At 46.3% G+C, this 25,419-nt stretch overlaps 1 protein-coding gene across 1 annotated transcript in view; it reads left to right on the top strand.

Annotated features, from left to right (window-relative positions):
- Positions 1-25,419, top strand: part of EXOC4 (exocyst complex component 4) — a 592,122-nt gene that overhangs the window by 536,496 nt on the left and 30,207 nt on the right. Inside the window, exons 15-17 of the mRNA XM_054015768.1 lie at positions 8,621-8,762; positions 13,805-13,983; positions 16,334-16,493. Of these exons, the coding sequence (XP_053871743.1) occupies positions 8,621-8,762; positions 13,805-13,983; positions 16,334-16,493 (481 nt within the window). The remainder of the gene's footprint in view (positions 1-8,620; positions 8,763-13,804; positions 13,984-16,333; positions 16,494-25,419) is intronic.

Below are 25,419 nucleotides of genomic sequence, written 5' to 3'. Positions count from 1 at the left end.
GCCCGGGAGGCTAGCCCCCGGCCCCTCTCCTGCTGTCCCCCCTGCCCCGCAGCATCAGCTCGCCGTGCTGTCAGCGCGGGTGCAAGAGCCACCAGGATGTAGTGTATTAAATTGCTCCCCATAGGACTGTGCTACTCACGGAGCACCAGGACTGGCAGCCATAAGTACTGTAGTACACCAAATGTAGCACATTCTTATGGGGAGCAATTTAATACACTATACCCGGGCAGGGAAGGCTGTGCCTCCCCAAATAGCCTGGCCCCCGCCCCCTATCCGCCCCCTCCCACTTCCCGCCCCCTGACTGCCCCCCTCAGAACACCCGACCCATCCAACCCCCACTGCTCTTTGTCCCCTGACCACCCCCTCCCAGGATCCCCCACCTCTAACTGCCCCCCCCGGGACCCCACACCCTATCCAACCCCCCCCCCCCCCCCCCCCGCTCCCTGTCCCCTGACTGCCCCAACTCCTATCCACACACCCCGGGACTCCCACGCCTATCCAACCACTCCCTGTCCCCTGACTGCCCCCTGGGATCCCCTACCCCTTATCCAACCTCCCCGCTCCCCACCCTCTTACCATGCTGCTCAGAGCACCAAGACTGGCAGTCGTAAGTAGTACACCATAAGTAGCACATTCCTACAGGGAGCAATTTAATACGGTACACCTGGCCCTCCATACAGTTTCGGAACCCCGATGTAGCCCTCAGGCCAAAACGTTTGCCCACCTCTGATCTAACAGCATCAGCATGGATGCCTGTTCTTCATCCATCCCCAGGAAGCAATCATGTACCAACATCACCCAGGGCCGTTTCTTTCCTCTACCCAAGTCTGTACCCAGACTGACAAAGGGGTGAAGATCTGAGGCTTAATTGAAAGAAAGATGGTGTTGCTAATTGTGATATTCTAAAAAGACATCTCTTGACTGTCCTGTCTCTGGCTTCAAAACGTAGAGGTCTCCTGATGTTTGCCTCCCCCTAAGAAATCTACTTGAAATAAATCCTTGATGTCAGATCTGACACATACCCATTGTACATACTTGTGTGTGCTCCTCCTGTTTGCTTCTTTAGAAAGCAAACATTTGCTAGTCTGTCTGATTTCTTCCCACTCCTTCCCAGGCCTTTTCTGTCAAATACCGTTTATTCTTATTTATTTTTATTACACGAGTGCCCAGAGGCCCCAAGTGAGATCAAGGTCTGCCCCACTGTGCTAGAAATTACAAACACGAGAGACATTCCTTGACTCAAAGGGTACATCCAGACTACCCGCCGATACGGCGGGTAGAGATCGATTTATCTGGGATCGGTATATCACGTCTCATCAAGACACAATATATCGATCCCCGAACGCGCTCCCCGTCGACTCCAGAACTCCACCGGCGCGAGCAGCGGTAGCGGAGTCAACGGGGGAGCCGCAGCCGTCAATCCCGCGCCATGAGGATGGGAGGTAAGTCGGAATAAGATACGTCGACTTCAGCTACGGTATTCCCGTAGCTGAAGTTGCGTATCTTACATCGACACCCCCCCCAGTATAGACCAGGCCAAAGAGCTCACACTCTAAATAGCCATGGCATGCAAAGGAAATATTAGCACCATTTTACAGATGGTGACTTAGAGCACAAAGAGATTCAGTGACTTGCCCAAGGTCACACAGGCAGTCTGTTGCAGAGCCACGAACTGAACCCGGGCCTCCAGCGGTCTAGTCCAAAGCAGTAACCACAAGAGTATCCTTCCTCGTGCGTTTATTTGTAGTTAGCACTTTGCAGTGATTTGCTGTTTTCATCTGACAATGAGTCAATCTTGCTGGCCCCAGGATTGTGGAGTGAACTCCCACAGCAGCTAAGGACCATCATAAACCTCACCACCTTCCACTCTTTTGTCCTTGCCTTCTCTACTGTAACATATAAAAAGAAGCTCCAAACAAAGTACTGCGCTACATAGGCTTCACCCCCGTGGAGAGGGTAAAAGAACAATATGTGACAGACGTTAGTCACATTGCTCAGTGCTCAGATACTGCTGCTATGTGCACGGTATAAGGATCTATATAGAATAGACCAGAGTGAGAAGTAAAAGATGAGCGGCTGTTCCTAATGTCTCTGGCAGAATCATAGAATATCAGGGTTGGACGGGACCTCAGGAGGTCATCTAGTCCAACCCCCTGCTCAAAGCAGGACCAATCCCCAACTAAATCATCCCAGCCAGGGCTTTGTCAAGCCTGACCTTAAAAACCTCGAAGGAAGGAGATTCCACCACCTCCCTAGGTAACCCATTCCAGTGCTTCACCACCCTCCTAGTGAAAAAGTTTTTCCTAATATCCAACCTAAACCTCTCCCACTGCAACTTGAGACCATTACTCCTTGTTCTGTCATCTGCTACCACTGAAAACAGTCTAGATCCATCCTCTTTGGAACCCACTTTCAGGTAGTTGAAAGCAGCTATCAAATCTCCCTTCATTCTTCTCTTCTGCAGACTAATAAATCCCAGTTCCCTCAGCCTCTCCTCATAAGTCCTGTGCTCCAGCCCCCTAATCATTTTTGTTGCCCTCCGCTGGACTCTTTCCACTTTTTTAAAATCCTTCTTGTAGTGTGGGGCCCAAACCTGGACACAGTGCTCCAGATGAGGCCTCACCAATGTCGAATAGAGGGGAATGATCACATCACTCGATCTGCTGGCAATGCTCCTACTTATACAGCCGAAAATGCCGTTAGCCTTCTTGGCAACAAGAGCACACTGTTGACTCATGTCCAGCTTCTTGTCCACTGTAACCCCTCGGTCCTTTTCTGCAGAACTGCTGCCTAGCCATTCGGTCCCTGGTCTGTAGCAGTGCATGGTATTCTTCCGTCCTAAGTGCAGGACTCTGCGCTTGTCCTTGTTGAACCTCATCAGATTTCTTTTGACCCAATCCTCTAATTTGTCTAGGTCTCTCTGTATCCTATCCCTGCCCTCTAGCGTATACCTCTACCCCGATAGAACGCGACCCGATATAACACAAATTCGGATATAACACGGTAAAGCAGCGGGGAGCCCCGGGCCCTTTAAAGCACCGCCCGAGCCCCGCTGCATTACCGCGTTATATCTGAATTTGTGTGGAGCCCCACGCCCTTTAAATCCCAGCCCAAGCCCGCTGCCAGCGCTCCAGCGGTGATTTAAAGGGACCGGGACTCCCCACAGCGGTTGGAGCACCGAGCCCTTTAAATCACCGGACCGAACTCAATATAATGCGGTCTCACCTATAAGGCGTTGAGATTTTTTGGCTCCCGAGGACCACATTATATCGGGGTAGAAGTGTATCTACCACTCCTCCCAGTTTAGTGTCATCTGCAAACTTGCTGAGGGTGCAATCCACGCCATCCTCCAGATCATTAATGAAGATATTGAACAAAACCGGCCTCAGGACCGACCCTTGGGGGACTCCGCTTGATACCGGCTGCCAACTAGACATGGAGCCATTGATCACTACCCGTTGAGCCAGACGATCTAGCCAGCTTTCTATCCACTTTATAGTTCACATCACAGACATGGGTCTGAATGTGTCCAAACACTGGCTTTCTTTTAGCAGAGTTATAAAATTGTATTGTGATGTTCTTTTCTGAAATGCAAACAGAAACCATTTATTTATATAAATCCATTTTATCTAATATATGAAAACACGCATTCATGCACACGCCAGGTTTACTTCACGGGTTTAGATTGTGCCGTAGCTAAATCAGAGCCTGTAATCCCAAACTGATTTGCTCCCCAATGCTATTAAATCATTCAAATCTGCTAGTAGTCATTCTAATCAAGCAGGAAGTGGGCAGAGCGCTTGCAATGTAGGTGTTGATTGGTTACATAGGTTTGTATACGTGGAACACTGCAGGTTTCGTTTAATATTCCCGAGGTCTTGTAATTTACATCCATCGATTTACAAGGCACAGTGTTTCAAGAGGCACCAGCATCGCTTTGAATTACAAAATGATTGAAATCATTGGTGACAACCAGCACACTGGATTTATTTTTCTTAAGTTTAGTGGAATGAAACATTTCTTCTCTTCGTTTTTCTCTCTGTTTTGGCAGCACCCGGAGCAGGCTAGGGAAAATCCTATTGTCTAGCAGGCAGGGGCGGCTCTATGTTTTTTGCTGCCCCAAGCACGGCAGTCAGGCGGCCTTCGGCGGCATGCCTGCGGGCGGTCCGCGGTCACATGGATTCGGCGGCGTTTCTGCGGGTGATCTGACGGTCCCGCGCCTTCGGCGTACCCGCCGCCGAATTGCCGTGGAAACCGCAAGACTGGCAGACCTCCCACAGGTCCACCGCCAAAGGCTGCCTGACTGCCACCCTCACAGTGGCCGGCAGGCCGCCCCCCACAGCTTGCCGCCCCAGGGACGCGCTTGCTGCACTGGTGCCTGGAGCCGCCCCTGCCAGCAGGACAACCCAGCCCAGTTCAGACAAATGAAATTCAGTTACTTACTGCTTAGCAGTCACGTTGCTGGACAGTATTTAAAAATCCTGGGTTATTTAGTTGACCAGCAGGTCTGACTTTTGGCTGAATGAGAAAACTGACCATCTGGCCAAGATTCCTTGTAGGTGCCACCAAGCAGCAGAAGAAATGGATGCCTGCCCAGCCTGCTACCTTGCTGAATTACTATTCATCTCCTATTGCTCATGCATCTCCTATTGCATTTCAGGAAGAGCACTCCTATCCACTGTCCCCAAAAGGCAGCATGGCGTTCACCTGCCATTGGGTGACATTTTCCACAGGCTGCCAAGCTCATCAGCCTGCGCTGTGTACACTGCACTGGCTCCTTCTCCTATACCAGATCTTATTTAAAGACTCTGATCCGGACCTTTAAGGCCCTCAGTGCCCTGAGTATCTCTTACCCCACCCGCTCTCCGTGACCACATTGACTGAGAACGGATGGGATGATGGAATTACTGGTGCCTAGAGCAAGACCTGGGGGAACAGGGGATCTGCTCAGTGCCTGGCTCTCCGCTGCTGAACTAACTATTCCACCAGACACAAGACGAGGAAGAGGAAGGAAGCTACTTGTGTTGACAAGTTGGTTGCACACCATTCTGGAGAAAAATGCAAAACAGTGTATCTTAAGACCCTGTTGTAATGGAAGGAAGCCAAGCTGGAATAGATCCTGCTATAGAGACCTTGATTCTGGAAGGGAAGGGATGTGTTCTTGTGGTTAAGGCACTAGGCTGGGGCTTAGGAAATCTTCACTCAGTGTCTTGCTCTATCATCAGCTTATTGTGCGACCTTGGGCACGTCACTTAATCTCTCTATGATCCAGAGTCCGGATATTTTTGTCATTAAAATCTCATAATTTTACATCGTTTTTTTGCAGATTTAATCTAATTTGATTGTTCGTCTTGAATTAATGTCTTCCTCCCCTTGTGGAAAGGAAAAAAAGAGACGTCTTCAGGAAGGACCGTCCAGCTGTAGAAATCCAAACCCGCCTCTCACTGCAGTGCAGTACTCGACTTAAATGGGAGGAATCGATCTACAGCCTCTGAGAGCAGCAACTACCATCTTGGGTTCTCCCCCCACCCCCACCCCCATCCTGGTGTAATGAGCCGCCCAAATTGACTTTTCCACATTTGATTTAAATAAAGAGCAGATTGTCCCATTTCCATCTCCCCACCACCACCACCAAATGTAATTCTAGCTTTACTTAAATCGCTGCAAATGAATTGAAGAGCTGTGCACACAAAAAAAAAAACCCCACTGCAAGGGAAATTAGCTGAGTCTTGTATTTCAGATGACAGGGCCATCCATCTCCCTGCCCTCTAACGAGGCACTAGCGGAGCGAGCGGCAACAGGCCATTCGGGTTCCTTAGGTAGCTTGCCACCCCACCATCACCTTCAGCTGATTAAAGGAAAATGATTCTTCCACTTATAATACCCCGGGCGCAGCTCCCCAACTTGGGGAGCAGCTGAGTCCAAGAGCCTTTTCCATGGGATTTAAGGAATATTTTATTATAAATTGAATGAAAAATGTTTTTTACCCCTTTGAAGAGAGTTGTATGTGGTGACGGGAGGGAGAGAGACTTCCTGACTAAAACGGTGACAAAATAAATAACCTCAGACCTGATCCTTCAAGATCCAGGGAGCGCCCCTCCCGCATTGAAATGAATGACAATTGAGAGTATTCAGCAGGTTACGGGGTCGGGGCTAAATGGAAAAGCATTAACTTGTCTTTCCAAATGCCTTCCTGGAATCACCTATTAACATGCTTATGCTGAGATAGGGACTTAGCAGCCCAGCTGATTACCGTTTTCCTTGGATGGAAAACCTCAGAGTATATCGAGCTGCATATATAAATCCGCTGTATATTGCTTGGAAAGATTGGTGGGTGGGTGTGTTATGCACACACTTCCCAGCCTTGTCTGCAATCATCCTGAGCAGATTCCATCAGTTACTTCCTTGTATTTTTTCCTTTGACATTTAGGAGCTAGTTAATTATTTTCACTTGGCTTTGCTTCCTGGGCTCTGACTTTCTTTACTCACTACTGTCTCCGTGTTAAAAAGACTTCATAAATTTCATTGCGCCTAGAGGAGAGTTCATAAACCAATCTTCCCAGAGAACCCCCATTTTTATGCTGTTTCACTCTGTGCACGTTTTTCTTTTGCTGTCGCTTACACTAAAATTAGATGGACCCTTCGGTTGTTTGCTTTGTGCAATCCTTTTCTTTATGTTGTTGCTAATTTCTTTTTAATTTTGCTGCTGTCTTCTGTGTTTATCTTGATCTGTTTTGCTCACAAATGATCATTAGACTTTTTAGGGATTTTTCATTTATTTGCTTTCTTTACAGAATAAATTTTCAGGGGCTCTTTTAATCTTATGAAGAAGCTTAAGAACTAGAGTAGATTCATTTTGTGAAGTTTTGTGTGTGTGTGTGGTTACATGGCAAGAGAAGACTTTAAATTAATCAGTCCCCCTGTCTTTTCACTAAGCCCTTGGTGACTGTAGTATTCATGCCTTCTTTCCCAAGCAGTGTGTGTGTGTGATTTCTTTCACTAGTGGTTGGTCCACTGTAGGACAAAGAGCCTTTTATTGCTGCTACCTAAGGGTGTAATTTCCCTGCTCGTGGGCATATACTCCTGGTAGCCCAATGAGAGCTAGCAGGGGTATAAATAATACTGGAGCCATGGTAGCAGGGGCCTGGCTGAGCCATGCCAAGTATATACCGACTGTTTTCAGGTGGGTGTAGTCACTGCCGCTGCCTGTGTTACCGTGGCTACACTGCTATTTATATTCACATCGAGCTATCGTGAGTGTGTATATGCAAGCAGGGGAATTGCACCCCTAGGTCATAGTGTAGACATAGCCTAAGATACTAATTGACACACTCCTCTGAAAGGCAGCATAGTTTAGTGTTCTGGGAACCAGGGGGTGTGACAAATAGAAATACTTTAAGACTGTCTCTCGGCTTGGCTCTGTCAGGGTGGTTTCTATACGAATATCTTTGATTAAGGACTTCCCAATAGGTGGCCATCTGGAATGAGTTAGTCAGGAAGGAGATGGCTCAAGATGGTCGCTTAATCAGCTTCTGCCTAGGAGCGCTTAAGGGACAGTGCCAGCACTCTTGGCTCTGATGACTCTGGCTTGGTCCCCCAGCAGTCTACAGAAGTGGTTTTACCTGGGAGGGCCAAAGCCCACCAACATTGTAAAAGCTGCTGGGAACAAAGAAGCCTTGCAGGATTTAGAAGGACATTCTCGCAGGGATGTTGGAGGCTGAGGGAAACTCAGACCCAGGAGCCCGGCAGGGTGTCCGAAGAAGCTAGGCCTGGCTGGATTGCCATTATGGGACAGTAGGTAAGATAGATATGTGCACAAGTGATTTGTTTTAAAATCCGTTTTTTCTCACTAACGCTTCGTTCCCACTATTACCTAAACATACTTTGTTTTAAGAAGGCTGTTGGTCACGATAGACCGGTCACTGCTTCCCAAAGGGAAGCAATGTAGTGCCCGAAACCCAGTCAGACCTGCAGGTGGTAAATGGTTGGTGGACATGGGATAGTGATTCCAAGTTTCAGAGCGGAAGAATTGCAAGATTCCACCCCCAAGGACAAGCGGCCCAAAACCTAATGTGGGTGCTCGAGCTAGTGCGTTAAATATAGCAGTGTGGCCACAGTGGCACAGGGCAGCTTGGACCAGCACGATGTGCACAATCCCACCTGTCCCCTTAGGTACATGCTTCGGCAGCTAGCCTGAGCCTACTGCACATGCCGCTGCTATTTTTAATGATTAGCTTGGGGAAACTTACATGCACTACCCAAGTTGGGAATTACCCTCCCAGCTGCTGTGTAGATGTAGCCTGAGAGATGGACTGGCTGTAAATGTTCCCTTGTCTTCCAGTAGCAGAAACGTCCGTTGTGCTGCAATATTACTTGCAAGCAAATGATTTTGGTGGTTGATTAAACTCCTCAGCTTTACTTTGGAGTTTAATCAATTGCAGAAGCAGTCTGTTGCTTCATATACTCCAGGATCTTAGACATTATTGCTTAGAGAATGCATGTGCATATGGTGGAAATAAATGAGATGACATGGTTGCTAAAACACAGCTGTTTGATTAAATATATTCCCAACCATTAATACGTAGACTCTCTCTCTCTCTCTCTCTCACATCTATATCAGCGCCGTCACCTGGTCAGGACAGCCATGCAAATATGGACCTCCCACCCGTGTCAGAACAGATCATGCAAACGCTGAGTGAACTGGCTAAGTCCTTCCAAGAGATGGCTGACCGCTGCTTGCTGGTTCTGCATTTGGAAGTCAGGTATGGCATAGAACCTCTGAATCTAGAGTGAGCAGGTGAACTTTTGAGGTTAAAGCTACTATTAAAGCTTTAGTAATTAGATGAGCTTTTTCTAGTAGGTGCCCTACTCTCAATGAGAGAGATGTGATCATAGATTATAAAACCAGAAGGGACTATTGTGATCATCTAGTCTGACTTCCTGCATAACCCAAGCCATAGAACTTCTCTGAATTAATTCCTGTTTCAACTACAGCATATATTTTAGAAACACGTCCGATCTTGATTTTAAAATTGTAGTGATAGGGAATCTATCACAACCCTTGCTAAATTTTTCTAATGGTTAATAACCCTCAGTATTGAAAATGTGTGCCTTATTTCCAGTCTGAATTTGTCTAGCTTCAGCTTCCAGCCATGGATCTTGTTATACCTTTGTCTGCCAGACCGAAGAGCCCATTATCAAATATTTGTTCCCCATGTAGGTATTTATAGACTGTGATTAAGTCACCCATTAACCTTTGTTAAACTACATAGATTGAGCTCCTTGGGTCTATCACTATAAGGCATTTTTTCCAATCCTTTAATCGTTCTGATGGCTCTTCTCTGAAGTTGAACCCTCTCTAATTTATTAACATCCTTCCTGAATTGTGAAACCAGAACTGGACATAGTATTCCAGTAGTGAACACACCAGTGCTAAATACGGCGATAATGTCATCTCCTATTCAATATTCTGCTGGTTATATATCCAAAGATCACATTTGACCACAGTGTCAGAGTGGGATCTCATATTTAGTTGATTATGTACCATGACCCAAAAGTCCTTCTCAGAGTCACTGCTTTGCAGGATAGAGTCCCCCATCACTGACAGTGTATAGTGAATCATCTCAGATTTCACGAGCTTAAATCTCTTGATTTCAATGTGGTTCTAGAAGAGAAATGGAAAAATTGGGAAAGAATTGTTTAAACAAAAAAAAATGTTTTCTAGTGTCTCCTTGTGTGTTAGAAACACAACCAGGAAGAATTATTTTTCTGGGATCTTTTCCGTACAAACCTGCAGAAGAATGCTCTTTTGTGCTACTTAGAATATCAGGGTTGGAAGGGACCACAGGAGGTCATCTAGGCCAACCCCCTGCTCAAAGCAGGACCAATCCCCAACAATTTTTTTTGCCCTAGCTTCCTAAATGGCCCCCTTAAGGATTGAACTCACAACGCTGGATTTAGCAGGCCAATGATAAAACCACTGAGCTATCCCTCCCCCCTTGTGAAGGCTTTTTATGTTTATCATATGCTGTGCCCTGGATTCCAAATGGGAACCTTTTATTGCTAACCGTTGAAAGGATAATACAATTGGAGAAGGATGTGGGCACTGTCTTGATTTTTTTAAAGGGCTGGATAATCTTATGACGTGGTTACAAATGCAAAGATCAAGGTAATCAAATCTATGGCTTCAGGCCATCAGCTGATTGCTATGGGGCTCCCAGAATTCATGTCATTGTCCAGCTGTATAATGCAGTGTGTTTTCATTCACAAAAACCTGTTCTTTAAACGAGCCTTCATGGCACATCTTCATAGAGGTGCATGGGAATTTATCAGCACCAGGTCCATTTCAAGGAGGGTGCAAGCGAACAACCAGGCAGGGTTTTATGCCACAGCATCACTTCCTCTCGGCTTTCTCCCCTTCTCAGGCTCTCTGTTCTCTTCTGGATTTTGCCAGAGGCAGCCACACTACAGAGTTTGACTAGTTGGGCTGCCTCACAGCTCTCTGGAACCACGTGGGAATGATGCAGGCACCACTGTAAATCCAATGTCATTCTACTCAAGTCAGTGAATTGACTCTGGGTTTACAGCAGCGTAGGTAGGATCCGAATTTGTCCCTCAAATTTGTAGCTGCTTATCTAAACCAAACCCATTGAGATTCGCAGGTCATTAACCATTACCCCATGTAAAAATAATAATGATGCTTTGCACTTCTTTGGTTCTGCTTCAGGATGGTAAAGTGCTTTTAAAACATTTATTTAGCCTCATACCAGTTCTAGGAGAGCAGGGGATATTATTAACCCAGTTTTACAGAGGAGGCCATGGAGGCACAGAGAGACCGTATGACTTGCCCTACTTCACCCGGGAAGTCTGTAGCAGAGATGGGATTAAAATCCAAGTCATCTGACTCCCTGTCTTCTGCCTTAATTACAACTCCATCCTTCCTGTTCAGGACAGAATGTAACCGAAAATATATATTTTTTCTGTAGGTTATTTGTACCATCCTATAGAAAGTAACAGAAGATAATTGGCTGAATACTCAGGTGCAGTGCTTGGTGTATAGAGGTGGGCACAAGGAAGGCTTAGCCACAACCTTTCTGCCCCCCCTCACCTCCCCGACCTCACCTATGGACAACTGGAACCCTGTTCAGCCCCCTATGCAAGTTAGAGACACTTCAGGGCTGGTCTGAATTGTATTAGTTTGCAAGGGCCCCTTTGGGGATGTTTTGGTAGTGGGGATCACCAGAGGGCAGGGCACTCCAGTCACATTCCCTCCCACCCCCACACAACACAACCCCGTCACTGGTTGGGCCGGGGAGTGATAGAATGGAGTCAGCTGGGCCAGCTCTGTGCCAGGGAGTCCTCTGTGCTTGACTACCCTGTGACAGAGAGCTGAGAATCCGCAGCTGAACCAGCACTCTGGTCACTGGGAATCCAGTCAGTTCCTCGGCAGAGGGCCGGATTGAGAGAAGGAGTGACTAATGACTAGATCAGTCTGGGCTGGGAACAGCTAAGGAGCTAATTACCCCATTAAGTGCAAGAGCAGAGAAGGAGCATAGGAAGGAAGCACAAGGACAGGAGGAGAGAGAAGCAAAAAGGCCAGCAGGGCCAGGGTAAAGGGAGATCTCTTCCCTCTCTCATGATTGTGTAACACTGGTAAATAAGAAATGCTGCACGGGACTGTAAGGGGGTGGGTGGTTGATAAAACACCAATAAGCTACACAAAGGTGGTTACAGATTGGGGGTGTTGGGGTCATTGACCTGAAAAGACAGGAGCAGAGGGCCAGGCCCTGTCACATACCCCTTTAGTGCAGCTATACTGTTTTGCAAAGCAGTGGATGAGCTTCTGTGACCTGCGATGGGCAGCAGGTCAGACTAGATGGTCCCTTCTGGCCTTAAAGTCTATGGGGGGATTTAGCATGGGCCAGGATCTGGCTTGATATCCTTGCTATAAACTTCTACAGAAAGGAACTGATTCTCTGTTAAAATCTGTGGGCAAAATCTGTGGGCCTCATGGCAGTCAATGGGGGTTTGCTACTGACTTCAATGTGGAGCCAGGATTTCACCCTATTAGGTTTATAGTGTAATTTCTCTAGAACTCTGTTAATTCTGTAGAAAACTATAGGTAATTTAAATGTATAGAACCTTCCATGAGAGACCTCATCAGCAGGAGAAATGGGGAGAGAGTGTATTGCCAGGAACTGGGAATGGGCGACAGGGGATGGATCACTTGATGATTCCCTGTTCTGTTCATTCCCTCTGAAGCACCCGGCATTGGCCACTGTCGGAAGACAGGACACTGGGCTAGATGGACCTTTGGTCTGACCCAGTCTAGCCGTTCTTATGTTCTTATGCCTGCAGAGCTTGAAATGAACAAGCAAAAGAAGGAGAGAAAAGTTGTGACAACTTTAAATGCCTGGGAAGAGGTACAGCCTTGACCTGCTAATGATTGTTTTCATGTCCCCTGACCCTCACTTGGCTGGTTATCACATTGTATTATTAAGGCTCTGTGTAAATGGAGAAGGTTTTCTTTCAAGTTCCTACAAAGAAGGTTTTGCTGAACCAGCATGTACCGTGTTGGAGAACCTGGCGAAAGGGCACTTGGCATTCTACCTACGACAGTGCCGCTCATATCTAATCACCAATGGCCCTTTGTGCTTGTCTGCGAATGCAGCGAAATGACATGCTGAGCGGTAGATACATTGAAAGTAGAGATCACCAGCCCAGTTTTTATGATTATTATTATTTTTCACCTATTTGAACTTTAAAAGGAAAATATTAAACTGTCCCTTTATACAGGGCACGCTCATAATGTCACCTTTATCAGGCAGTTTCCTTAAATAAAAGATCTACCTTCAGGACGCCTTCCAGTGTGTTCAGCAGCAATCTCCTTGCACTGTAACATCCTAAATATGCACTTTATAAAAATCAACCTTCCTGCTGTGCAATCAGCAATGTTTTCAGAAACCCTTAATGCCAAAGTCATGTTGAGGTCAGAACAAACATGCCAGTGCTTTGAGGGTGGGGGGAAGCCTGTTTCTCTCTTCCTATTTCACTTTTGTCGCAGTCTCAGTCCCTTTTCACAGTGCTAACAAAATATTGCCAATCAGTTCTATTTGGGATCAGCCAGTACACTAAAAGCAGTGTAAATTATTGAAGAACTGGGGACCTTAGACAGCTTCAGGGAAATGGTAATGAAATAAAGAGCCTTTCTCTGCTAGGCCACCGGTTCAAAGCCAGCTTAGGTCAGTAAGGGTCAAAAGTGACTGCTGTCTGGGGATTACTCCGTGATTTACATGAAATGAACTTTTGGGTCTCAGTCTAGCTCCAGAGAAGAGTTTTTACCACCGAGAAATGCCACCGGAATCGTCACCCTTGTTAACAGTTTCACCTGAAAGGCCACGGCGGCTTAATGTGGCCCTCCAAACCAGGGCGGTGGTTCAGTTTCTGCTACCTGTTGCTGCATCTGCTCTGTGCATCGTAGAGGACTTGATGCAGCTCCCGTTAAAGTGGAGGGTCTCCCATTGGCCCCAGTGGGAATTGGACCAGCCCTGAGAAGACTTCAGGATATGCAGCTGTCCATCCAGCATGTTTAGACCACCACTAAATTAATCCCAAGCACTTTTTTTTAAAGGAGGTAAAACTTATTTTTCTTCCCACTGGGTCTGGGTACACGAGAAAATAAAACCCTTTGTCATTATTTTTCCCAGCCAAAGCCATGCTCAGCAAAGTCAGTATCTCATTTGGGCAAACGTTAACATCTTACTGTGTTTCTCTCTGTAGCAACTCTCTGCCTTCTGTCTTCTAGAGTTCATTGCTTCCATTATCTGATCCCACTGGCTAAACAAGGGAATTATGCCATAGTGGCCAACGTGGAAAGTATGGATTATGACCCCCTTGTGGTGCGGCTAAATAAGGACATCAGTGCCATTGAGGAAGCGATGAGTGCCAGCCTCCAGCAGCACAAGTTCCAGTATATCTTTGAAGGTCAGCCATTTGCCGGTGCACTCAGTTGATGTGCTGGGAGGAAGGAGGGGGGCTGGGAATATGCTCCTCAGCGTTAAAACTGTCTGCATGCATCTGCATGGAAATCATTTTTCTTCCTCAGCCTGGAGATGACAACATTCTTGTTCGGTGAAGACTGACTGCAGAATGGTTGCCATCTGCTCCAGATTGATGAGGAGACCTGTGCAGGCATAGGGCAGATGGCAGCCCTGCTGCCTCCATGCCACTCCTTAGAGTATATCCATAAAATGTGAGGAATGGGCCCAGATTGAATGGGAAAAATACAAGATTAAGTACATGCAGTAAGGATCTTCATCAGGAAAGCCATGTAGGAGGGTTTATATATTACAAACATAGCTATTGTAACCCACACATCTCCTGGGCGTGTGTTCTGTCCCCTCTAATAGCACTGAGACCACTTAGAGATTAGTCTGCTCTATAGCATTAGCTAAGGGCCATGTGACATTTGGCACATGCATTTAGCTCCAGAGGTCCCAGATTTGATCCTATCTGCCTACAACCGCTGTCTGTTGGTATTACACTATGTTATGGAGTGGTCCCTGTTAGGACCTAATACTGTTCTGTTTCTAATATTAAATTGGGAGAAATTCCATAGCTTTCATTATTTAAAGATCTTTAAGAATCTAAATTATGTTTCAGTTAATCTCATCTATATTCTGTGGCTTTAACACACCATTCTAAGGGCTTGGGTGGCCATAAGGTGCATCGTTTTATTCAACAGATTGTACAAGGTCAGGAAAAGTACTGTGAATCACATCAAGTGTCTGATGTGATGTGCTGGACAGAAAAAGGGGGTGCAAAAATAGGGTTTACAGTGCTGGTTCTCCCCAGATTCCATGCCATTTGAATCCCCTAGTAGAAGTTTTGAAGATCCATAAAGTTCCCCAACCCTCATTTCTTCCCACCATTGATAGAATTTTTTTTAGTGCACAAATCCCCTGGGCTGGACAGAGACGTTTGAAACCACACCAGTCAAAGTACTAGAATATCAAATAAACTATAAATATGTCATGAAGGACGCTGCCAGGCACAGACCTTCACTGGCAGAAGGATGGAATACAGACTGGAACTGGTCTTTGGTATCTCTGACCTTTCTGATACAGTGGCAGGCTGTGATCACACCAATCATGGAAAAATGCTGTGTAAGTCCGACAGTTTGTGTTCAAAAAGAGGGAAATTCATCTAATAGCAATGGACCCTACACAAAGCCTGGTGAACCATTTCACCATAGGGTGAAATTTCTGCCTCTGCAGAGAGCCAGCTCACAGCCCGGTCGCCTCTTAATCCTTATTTTGACTATTTACAGTCAATGTCAGCACTACGTAGGCCTTGCGCTTGCTCTCTCTGCTCAGGTGTGAATTCCCTCAATTCACGGTTTAAGTGGTGCATATGGCTTTGTACAAGCCTTTTTTGCTGGGGTGAATTTGACCTTAAATTTGTTTGCCATGAGACTATTCTGGTGTTGGAATGACTCTGGCAGCCTGCTTAAGGCAAGGAGAGAGACCTCAGTGCAATTATGCTCAGAATATGACTCTGTAAAGACAGCATCTTGTTGTTCCCTGTGCTTATTCTCTGGAAGCGGCATATATATCAATATTTACAAGCAAAACCAGATTTGTTTCCTAGCCACCTGCCTTGAAGGATCTCTATCTGGAGATCACAGCATACTTTTTCTACTCCATGCATCATGACCAACCGTGATGTTTCTGCAGTTAGAACTGACCTGATGCTGATAGCGCATGAGGCAGAATTCAGGGCAATGCAGCTCACTCTTCTCCGGCGATATTGGCTTTGCTGGGCTGACAGTGCATTAACAAGAAAGAAAAGAAAAAAAAAACCTTGATTTTATTAGTAGATTAAGCTGCCGTGACTCAGTAGATATGTGGAGTAGCAGAAATGGTCAGTGACAAGATGCCATAAACACTTCTGATGTTCTAGTCGAGAGGAGCTGAACAGAAATTAGCCTAGGCCTGTTTATAATTCATCAGGGCCTATTTGAAGGTCCTGAAATATCCTTGGCTATGAGAATTTCACAGATAATGGATACTTCTGCTTTTTTTTGGTGGGTCCAATTTCTTTATGAATCAAGAACTTTCGGTGGGAAGTCACTTCAAAACCCACTGAGGGTGGTGGTAAAGGCCAACCTCGGAAACACCTTAGGAACGTGAGCTGCATCATCTATTACAGATCTGTTTTAATAGTAGGCACCTGTTTAAATGTTCTGTGTGGCTGGTGACTACAAAGCAATCTCTTGCTAAGCATTTTCTTCCTCTTTGCAATTCTTTGGCTTATCTGCCCTCTCCCCTCCCAGGCTTGGGCCACTTGATTTCCTGTATTCTCATCAATGGCGCCCAATACTTCAAGCGCATCAGCGAATCTGGTATCAAGAAAATGTGCAGAAACATCTTCATCCTCCAGCAGAACCTGACCAACATCACCATGTCGCGAGAGGCCGACCTGGACTTTGCAAGGTGTGTTGGAAATCATGCCCCTTGTTTGTTAATGCTGTGATATCCATGGTGACAACAGAAGTCACCTTAAAAGGTTAAACCATCCATTGTGTAGGTGATTGAATAAGCTGATCAATGGAGTAAAACCTCAGAACTGTTTGAAATGCCATCCGCTTCTCCCTCCGCTATACAGCAGACTCAGCAGAGAATCATTCAATGGAATGAAAGTCACTTTGAGTTTATCTTCCACCAAATTAGTTACATTACAGTTGCTACAGGCGATCAGCTTGCTGAAGGTTGATACCTGTGCTTCCCCCTCGAAAATGCATGGATAGGTGGCAAGATCAGGGCTCCAGAATGCTCTCTCCCTTTACCGCTCTTGCGGGGTCGGGGAGGAGGAGGCAGAAGAAAGGCAAAATCCACCCTACTTAACTGCTTCACTTATTGTTCTCCATGCTAGTCTCCGTGCTACTGCTCCGAAGACATTCCATTAACATCAAAAGAACATCACGATGCTGCTTCTGGCAGCTCTGCAGGTACATTGTGGCAGACGTACCGGCCATAGCAAGCAGCTGTCAAAGAGACAGCGCATTGTCTTAACACAAATGTTCCCCCTCGCCCAGAAAAGGTCACATCATGGGATTTAATGGAACCCTTGTCCCTCAGATGAAGAAGAACCTTGTGTTCATTAAGAGGGAATTTTAGGGAGGCAGATTATAGTTGCCCAGACTGGAATTTGACCATGACACTGAGGTTAATGCCCTGCTCGTGTTCAAATAGCTTGAGCTATTTTATTTTATTTTATTTTTTAGCTCTTTAATAACCCAGTGATAAAAATCAGTGTTAAGCATAAAGTAAAAAGCTGACCTCTGCAGAAGTCAAGAGGCAACAGGATTTGACAGATATTCATTAAAGCTCCATAAGGCGCACAAAAGGTACAACAAAGTCATATCCCTATTTTATAGATGTGAAAAGTGAGCCAGAGAGTTTAAAGGACTTGCCCAGGGCCACAGAATGGAGATGGTGTCAGAGCTGGAGTTGGATCCTAAGATTTCCTGGCTCCCAGTCCTGTGCTTAGACTTATAGACCATGCCTCTCCAAAGAGAGAAAGTTTGGCTTTTCAGTCCTTTTTCAATGTACCTCCAGCTCCCAGGTGCTGAGAATTCAAATAAACATCTCACAAAAAACGGATGGAGCTTTTGGAATAAGCATGTTAACAAAAGCAAATCTTCAAACACACAAAAAGAACCGCATCGGCTTTGCAAATGGATATAAGAACAGAACTGGTGTCTCAGATCTATCGGTTCACTAATGCTGGTAGTGACCATTTCAGTAATAGGCAGCTGAGTACATATGAAATATTCATAGGGAAGAGTCTGGGGGGCTAGAAATCTAGAAGCACAGGCGGGTGCAAGGCAAAAATTGTGTCCAACACTTTGGGCTAGAACAGAGGTGGGCAAACTACGGCCCGTGGGCCATATCCGGCCCGCGGGACCTTCCTGTCCGGCCCCTGAGCTCCTGGCCTGGCAGGCTCACCCCTGGTCCCTCCCCTGCTGTTCCCCCTCCCCTGCAGCCTCAGCTCACTGCGTCGCCGGCGCAACGCTCTGGGCTGCGAGCTCTTGCCAGGCTGCGGATCTGCGGCTACACTGCCCAACCCGTTGCTCTGTGCTGCGCGGTGGCCTGGCTGGCTCCAGCCGGGCGGCGCGGCTGCCTGTCCTGGTGCCCCGGGCGGCGTGGCTGTAGCGTCGCCAGCCACCGGTGCTCCAGGCAGCTTGGTAAGGGGGCAGGGAACAGGGGGGGTTGGATAGCGGGCAGGGGAGTTCGGGGTGGTGGTCAGGGAGCAGGGGTGTGGATAGGGGTTGGGGAGTTAAGAGGGTGGGGATCAGGGGGGTTGAATGGGGGCAGGAGTCCCGGAGGGCAGTCAGGAAGGGTGGGGGGAGGTTGGATGGGACGGCAGGGGGCAATCAGGGGCAGGGGTTCCGGGGGCGGTCGGGGAGAAGGGGTGGTTGGATAAGGCAGGGGTCCGGGGGGGCAGTCAGGAATGAGAGGAGGGGTTGGATGGGGTGGTGGGGGGCAGTCAGGGGCGGGAGTCTGGGGGCACTCAGGGGACAGGGAGGGAGGGAGGGATGGGGCAGGGGTCCCGGGGGGGCCATCAGGGGTCGAGAAGCAGGGGTCGAGAAGCAAGTTGGTAGGAGGTGGGGGCTGTTTGGGGAGGGCTCCTCCCTTAAACGGCCCTCCATACAATTTCGGAAACTCAATGTGGCCCTCAGGCCAAAAAGTTTGCCCGCCCCTGGGCTAGAACCAACCCACAAATAATGGAAAGTGGATTTTGTCATGATTTGGCCATCTCTCTCAGAGACTGAATTAGGTTGAAAGTCTGAATTGCTCACATTAAGTATGACTGAGTGCTTCATTTATTTGGGCGCTTATATGGGGTATGGTATCATTACTGAATTAGTCTATTCCTAATAACACTGACATGGGGGAGTTCTGAATGTTGAGGCCTGAGGAGGGAGAGAGATCCATTACTAATTCTCCGAGGAATATAATTCCCAAATTCAATCATCCGTTTTAAATGATTTTATTTAGTTGAAATGTTAAGTAAATTAGTCCAGGTTTTTGGCAGGCAGAGCATGGCTTGAAGATGTGTTAACGGTAACTGGCATCTGAATAATGAAACGTTGACCAAGCCCTAGTGGAGGTTGGCATCCTTGGGCCATCAGCTGTTTGCAGAGGCATTGGAGGCACTAGTTGAATAGCGATGGAGTCGTGCCTTTCAATGCCGCATTGTGTGTCACTTGGGAAGGGCTAGAAGGGAACATGTTAGCCCCACTTCCTTTGTGTGACTCTCAGGACATCATGGTACCCTGAATTGAAAAGGGCCACTTCTCCATCGTTAGAGTTTGCAAGGTGAGGAATGAGTTTTCTGTACAGCACCATCAGCTCCTTTGTGGTGCTACTGAAGCCACTTCCTCCCTTAGGACAAATTCAAGAGCATTTTTGACAGCTCAGATGGCGGTATTGTTTCTTTCTTTCTTTTGAAGCAGATTTCGGTGATATGTTACATCCCTTTGAGTTTCAAATTACTATGGAATCCAGGTACCTGGGTCTCCACTATTTGAACCTTCCTTGCTAATGACATCCCTGTTTCACTGACACCTGCTGAGCTGAATTTGCAGTTATCCAAACACATTTAATGTTGGCCCAATTAGTGGTCCAGCAATCAAATCCTCCTGTAAATATAAAATAAACAGAACAATATCAAAAGAGCAAAAAGTAACACTGACAGTGATTCTGTAGCACCTCTCATACTAGGATTTCAGAGCACTCTGCAAAGGTAGGTAAATATCATTTCCTCCATTTTATAAATGGGGAAACTGAGTCACTGAGAGGTCTTTGTCACACACCTTGTCAGTATTAAAGCTATCCCAGAAGTCCTGATTCCCATTCCCATCTGCTAACAACTAGTAACGCTGCTCTGCTGTAGGGAAAAATGACCTGTGACTGTTGAATGTGACCGTGCGTTCCTAAACCACATTTAATCCAGTTTGTAAAACACTGCAACCCCTGTATTTCCAGTCTCTTTCTGTAGAAGCTTCCTTGAAGCAAAATAATCCATAGTTCATTCCTATGAGTTTTTTTTTTTTGAGGAAATTGTGACTAGTGCATATGTTACATATTTCAAATAGTTCTGTATTTAGTAAATCAATAAAGATGGAGAAATAGCTGAACTGTTTCCAATAGAAAAAAATCATTTGTATTCCAGTTTTCATGAGACTATTTATTGTACCAGTTCTTTGTAGTTCACATTCAGATTTGGGTGGCTGATGTTTCCCCTGGCTAGGCATTCAGTGCTGATATTAGCTCCCTTGCTCACCCTGTTGTTGTTTGTCTGCCCATTAGAGTTTCAAGTCTAGAGTTCGATGTACAGACAAATACTATTGAAAGTTAATATGCAGCTCTCTTCACATGTTTTAATTTTGGAACAAGACAGCTGGTTAGGCTGTAAATTTCTTCGGTAAATTAACACATCCGAGCTCTGGTGTGTGGTGTTTTACAGTAGAGGCTGGTGCCATCTGAGAAAGGGCTGGGGGAACCAAGCATATTTGTGTTCTCTGGGGGTTGGTCCTTTTTTCTTCTTCACATTCCTCAAGGGTTTGTACAGAGCACTGAAGAGCATTGCTTACCCTACCTAGTCTGGAGTGGCTCCCTTTGGAAGTTTATTAGCAACCTAACGCAGAATAAACCTCCATAAGGAAGTATGAGTGGGAAGCCCTTTCTTCTATGAAGTCAAAGCCATGCAGAATATTCTCACTGAAACCTGAATCCACATAATACTCACCTGGTTCTGGTGAGACTTTGCAGTTTCAACCACATTTATTAAAAGGTTTGTGAACCTGCAGTGTTCACAAACAGAATCCTGTGAAATTCACTGCGTTGTGGGGTTTTAATATGATGCAGGAGATTTTATTTCAAATGAGTTTTACTTGGAGATTTTGGGCTCGCCCTCTGCTCCAAGTTAAGTCAGGGAAGGGAAGAGGAACTCTACACAAAACCACATCAAGGGGAATGTTGGCATGTGAGAGACAGCTCTATCAGCGATGGTCTTAGGTATACTTGGTCTTGCCTCAGCACAGGGGGAAGGACTGGGTGACCTCTGGAGATCCCTTCCTGTCCTACATTTCTTATATTCTATGATTCTGTGTTTCCCTACAAAAAGTGAAACTGCCAACTTTTATACTGCTTTAGAAATAATTGTATCCATTCACATAAGAGGAGGTGTTATTGATGCAGATAACTGACTTGTGCATTGCTCTGTTTTAAAAAGAAGATATAAAGATCAGTTTTCTAAATTTCATACTAATATTTTCAGGGATTTGGGCAGAGATTGCCTTTTTACTACATGTGTCTAGTGTCTAGCACATTAGGGCCCTGATTGCTGATTGGGGCTTCTGAATGCTACCAAAATTCAAATGAATAATAAGGGGTTTCCTCCTATAATAATTCTTTATTTAAAAAGGACATGCGCTGCAAAATTTAGATCTGGGGCTGTATTTCAAAGGAGCCGAAGTTCTGAAACTTTCAGATCTGGGGTTTAGGTTTGTGCTATTGTAGAAATCAGAGACTAGCTGTGAAATTTGCATGTGAATTCAGGTCTGAAATGCAGGTGTGCACACACACGCACATCTTCCAAGGTGTCTAGATCTCAGTTTCTGGTTCAGACAGGTCTTTAAATAAAATGTTCTTCCACTGTTAGAGGGTTTATTCAATGGAAGACTTATTCTTCTGCCATCCTGTTGTTCTCTCATTCTGATGCATAGGGTGATGGTATTACTGCCTTCTTCCAGGAAGTTAATTGAGTTGGGCGTGAGAGAGTGATGTAAAATGTTAAATTTCTTAAAACAGCATGTAATTTTGACCTCTCTGGCATCAGGTGGATTGAGAGTTGCTACTGTTCGCTACTAGGTCTGAAAGGCTAGTTTGTGCTGGAAGATAATTGCAGATTACCTAGAGGGAATAAGGATATTATCAGACTCCTTTAGATCAGTAGAACTCATATGAAATGACTTTGAATCAGATGTAATCTTGTTTCTCCAGCCCAAGCCATGGGGCCAGCTGAGTGGTTGATGCTCTACACAGCCATGTCTAGGACACACGTTTGACTTCAGATTGGCCTCTCTCTTCCCTTCCCACCTTCACACAATTTAGCTGGTGCTGGGAGCATTAGTTAATCAGGTCCGTCTGTTTTTTGCCCAGCATTGATCACTCTGGCCAGTTCGTTTAGTATAATAGGGATGTGACAGGAGATAAACTTTTCCTCCTCTGGAAGGGAGAGAGGCACAACACACAGGGCTTACAGTGGGAGTGTAAGGATTACACAAAGGGTATGTCTTCACTAGCAATCGATTTATCCGGGATCGATATATCGCGTCTCATTAAGACGCGATATATCGATCCCTGAACACGCTCCCCGTCAACTCCGGAACTCCACCGGAGTGAGCGGCGGTAGCGGAGTTGATGGGGGAGCCGCGGCCGTCGATCCCGCGCCGTGTGGACCCCAGGTAAGTCGATCTAAGATACTTCGACTTCGGCTACGTTATTCATGTAGCTGAAGTTGCGTATCTTAGATAGATTCCCCCCTCCGCCCCCCCCCCCCCCCCCAGTGTAGACCAGCCCTAAGTATATAAAAGACTCTGTGGGGTGGGAGAAGATATTAAGTTGGCATCTAAAAATAAAACTCCATGTTAAAGGAAAGTAATAATGACTAGTTGGGCGGGAGACAAACACATGCATAGTAAATCTCTTGTGGTGAAGTGGGGGAACCTCTTCTAATGTGGGGCCTAATTTACAAGAGATGAAAGGCAATGGGTCCTGCAGACACTGGGAGATCCTGTTCCTGCTACTCTAGAAATTGGGCTCTTGAACTGAAAGGCATCTTTCTAAGAGGTATGGAGTGTATGTTTCCATTGCAGTCAAACCCAGGCTGTCCTAGAGAACGCCCAGTGAAAAGGGTATCAGAACAAGCTGTCAGCATTCCAGACATTGTTCACAGATTGGCCATGAATAGGCTCTTGAAGTGTAGTTCACCTGCATATAATCAGCACCATCTGTATGTCTGTAAGGACCATCTTGAATGTTTATCCTACAGGAGGGATAATGACCTTTATTTCTGCTTCGCAGTGAAATGCAGCTACTGTTGCTGCTCTTGTCATTGTCCGTCTCTGCAAGTGGCCATCCAACTACTTGCCGGTTACTCATAATGATGTTCCAGCATACATGTAGTTGCTGGTATATGTACACTCTAAGGGGTAATTCCTGTCCCACCATCCACTCAGCCAGAGAATGTCCTGTCTGCAGCGCATTCAGAGACAAGATAATGACTGCAGTCATGTTGGCTTAGAAGTAGGGAGGACATCCCGATGGTTTGTGTCCCAGAATCAAACCTACACATCTCTTTTCCCAGAGATTGCCAGGCCAGGCTGTATTTTCCTAAGCGGCTGCACTGCTGTTCTCAAGCCACTCACGATGAGCATTGGCTGCTCTCGATTCCCACGGAGCGTTGCCCTCGGACCAAGATTCACCTTTCCAAAAGGCTCCCGCTTTCATTTGTTTGGTTTGTTGTTAAATAGGGCAAAAATTTGGCCTCTCACGTTTTTAAAGTTTGTTAGTCTCTAAATAAAAAAATTAATTAATGGAGATATCCTATCGCCTAGAACTGGAAGGGACCTTGAAAGGTCATCGAGTGCAGCCCCCTGCCTTCACTAGCAGGACCAAGTACTGACTTTGCCCCAGATCCCTAAGTGGCCCTCTTAAGGATTGAACACTCAAACCACTGAGCTATCCCTCCCCCGGAGGTGCCACAAGTACTCCTCGTTTTTTTTGCTGATACAGACCAACACGGCTACCACTCTGAAACCTGTCCTCGTTCCGGAGCATGCATTTTCTTTTAAACTGATATTGTTTCTAAATATTGTCGTGGATAAACAGCATCCTCAGTGACATATTCTCAGTGACTATCCTACCACTCATAGTTAGTTACACGGGATGCAGGCTTGCTTGTGTTGAAATAATTGTCAGTGGGAGCAGGATTAGACTCAGTAATGGGATTTCTGAGAGGCTTTAATTCCTCACTGCAATGCCGTTTAGGTTGCTGGGTTCCAAGAGCCCCCTTTATTCTGGGATTGTTTGGTTGGAGATATTTTGTTTGGCTGTGTAGGAAGCCAGAGTCTGATCTGCATGTGGCCGTCGGACCACTAGGAATTAGCAGTAACATGCTGCCATCTACTGGAGTTATCCAGTGGGAATTGGACAGCAAGAGTGCTTTAGAGGTTCCTCAGAAATCTTCGTGCAGCTGAAATGTGATCCTCCCAGTGCTCTGGAGTCTGGGTTTGATTGCCAGTGCTACACCGGGGTGAATATATTATTTATCTTTCTGTTTTTGTTCTTTTTCTCTCAATAAATATATAATCGAGCACATTTGATGCCTGTGAAACTAAGAGGCTGTGGAAATAGCTAGAGACAGGCATTGTTCGGGAAGCTACTGCAAGTTTCAACTGAACACAACTCTTCAATTCCGACCTGCATCCAGTGTACCTTAACCTGCAGCAATAATCCCTAGCTTGGAGCCTTACGCAACTTTGGCGGTTTTTCTTCCAGGCCTACTCTCTCCTGTGCTGGTTTTGTGATACTCGCTAGAGCTCCCCCAGACTCCCATTTCACTTGTAACTGGAACAGGATAAAAACCTGCAGGTCAAAAGGGAAATATTATCACGGCTCCTGATTCAGTGGGGATGTGTGTTTGGGGACTTCAGTCTAACAAGAGGGTGCTGCCTGAATGGGTATGCCTGGGCACTCTATGCTATATCAGACAGTGGGCCACCAAGCCTGGCCACAGCAGAGATGTAAAACCAGAGTGGGCAAAGCCCTCGAAAGTATATTGTAGTAACAGGATCTGAGCAAGGCAAGGACTGGTTGAACTAATAACCTTTTTTCCATTTCTCATTTCTGTGGTCCTAACACAATTTACAGTCCACACTCAAGTCCTGTTATTTCCATGGCCTCCCTGCATGGGAGCCTCTTCTGCCATACTTAGGCAGGAGAGAGCTGGGTGGGTGAAGCTAGACAGTCTGCATTGGACACAGTGCTCTAAGTGCCAGAGGCGGGGGAGTAATGGAGCAGGGTATGTCCGTGACCAATCCCCCATCAGGCACTGGTTGTAATATGCAGTGTGGAAGAGCAGATACCATGCTGATGAGCACAGTATAAGAACCTGAATAAGTAGAATAGCTGAAGTCACGCCTCTGGATCAGGTACAGCTACAGTGCAATTCCTCAGTTGATGGGAGACATGCCTGCTCCTCCAGGCAGGGATTCCAGGGGTCCCTCTGCCCTCCACCCCCCAAGAACCATCCCAGATTCCCAAGTGTTCAATCACTCTGCCTTGGCTA

Source organism: Malaclemys terrapin, chromosome 1, assembly GCF_027887155.1.
Source record: "Malaclemys terrapin pileata isolate rMalTer1 chromosome 1, rMalTer1.hap1, whole genome shotgun sequence".
Classification (NCBI taxonomy): Eukaryota; Metazoa; Chordata; order Testudines; family Emydidae; genus Malaclemys; species Malaclemys terrapin.
Note: the sequence above shows the minus strand (reverse complement) of the source record. Positions and strands in the feature narration are given on the sequence as shown.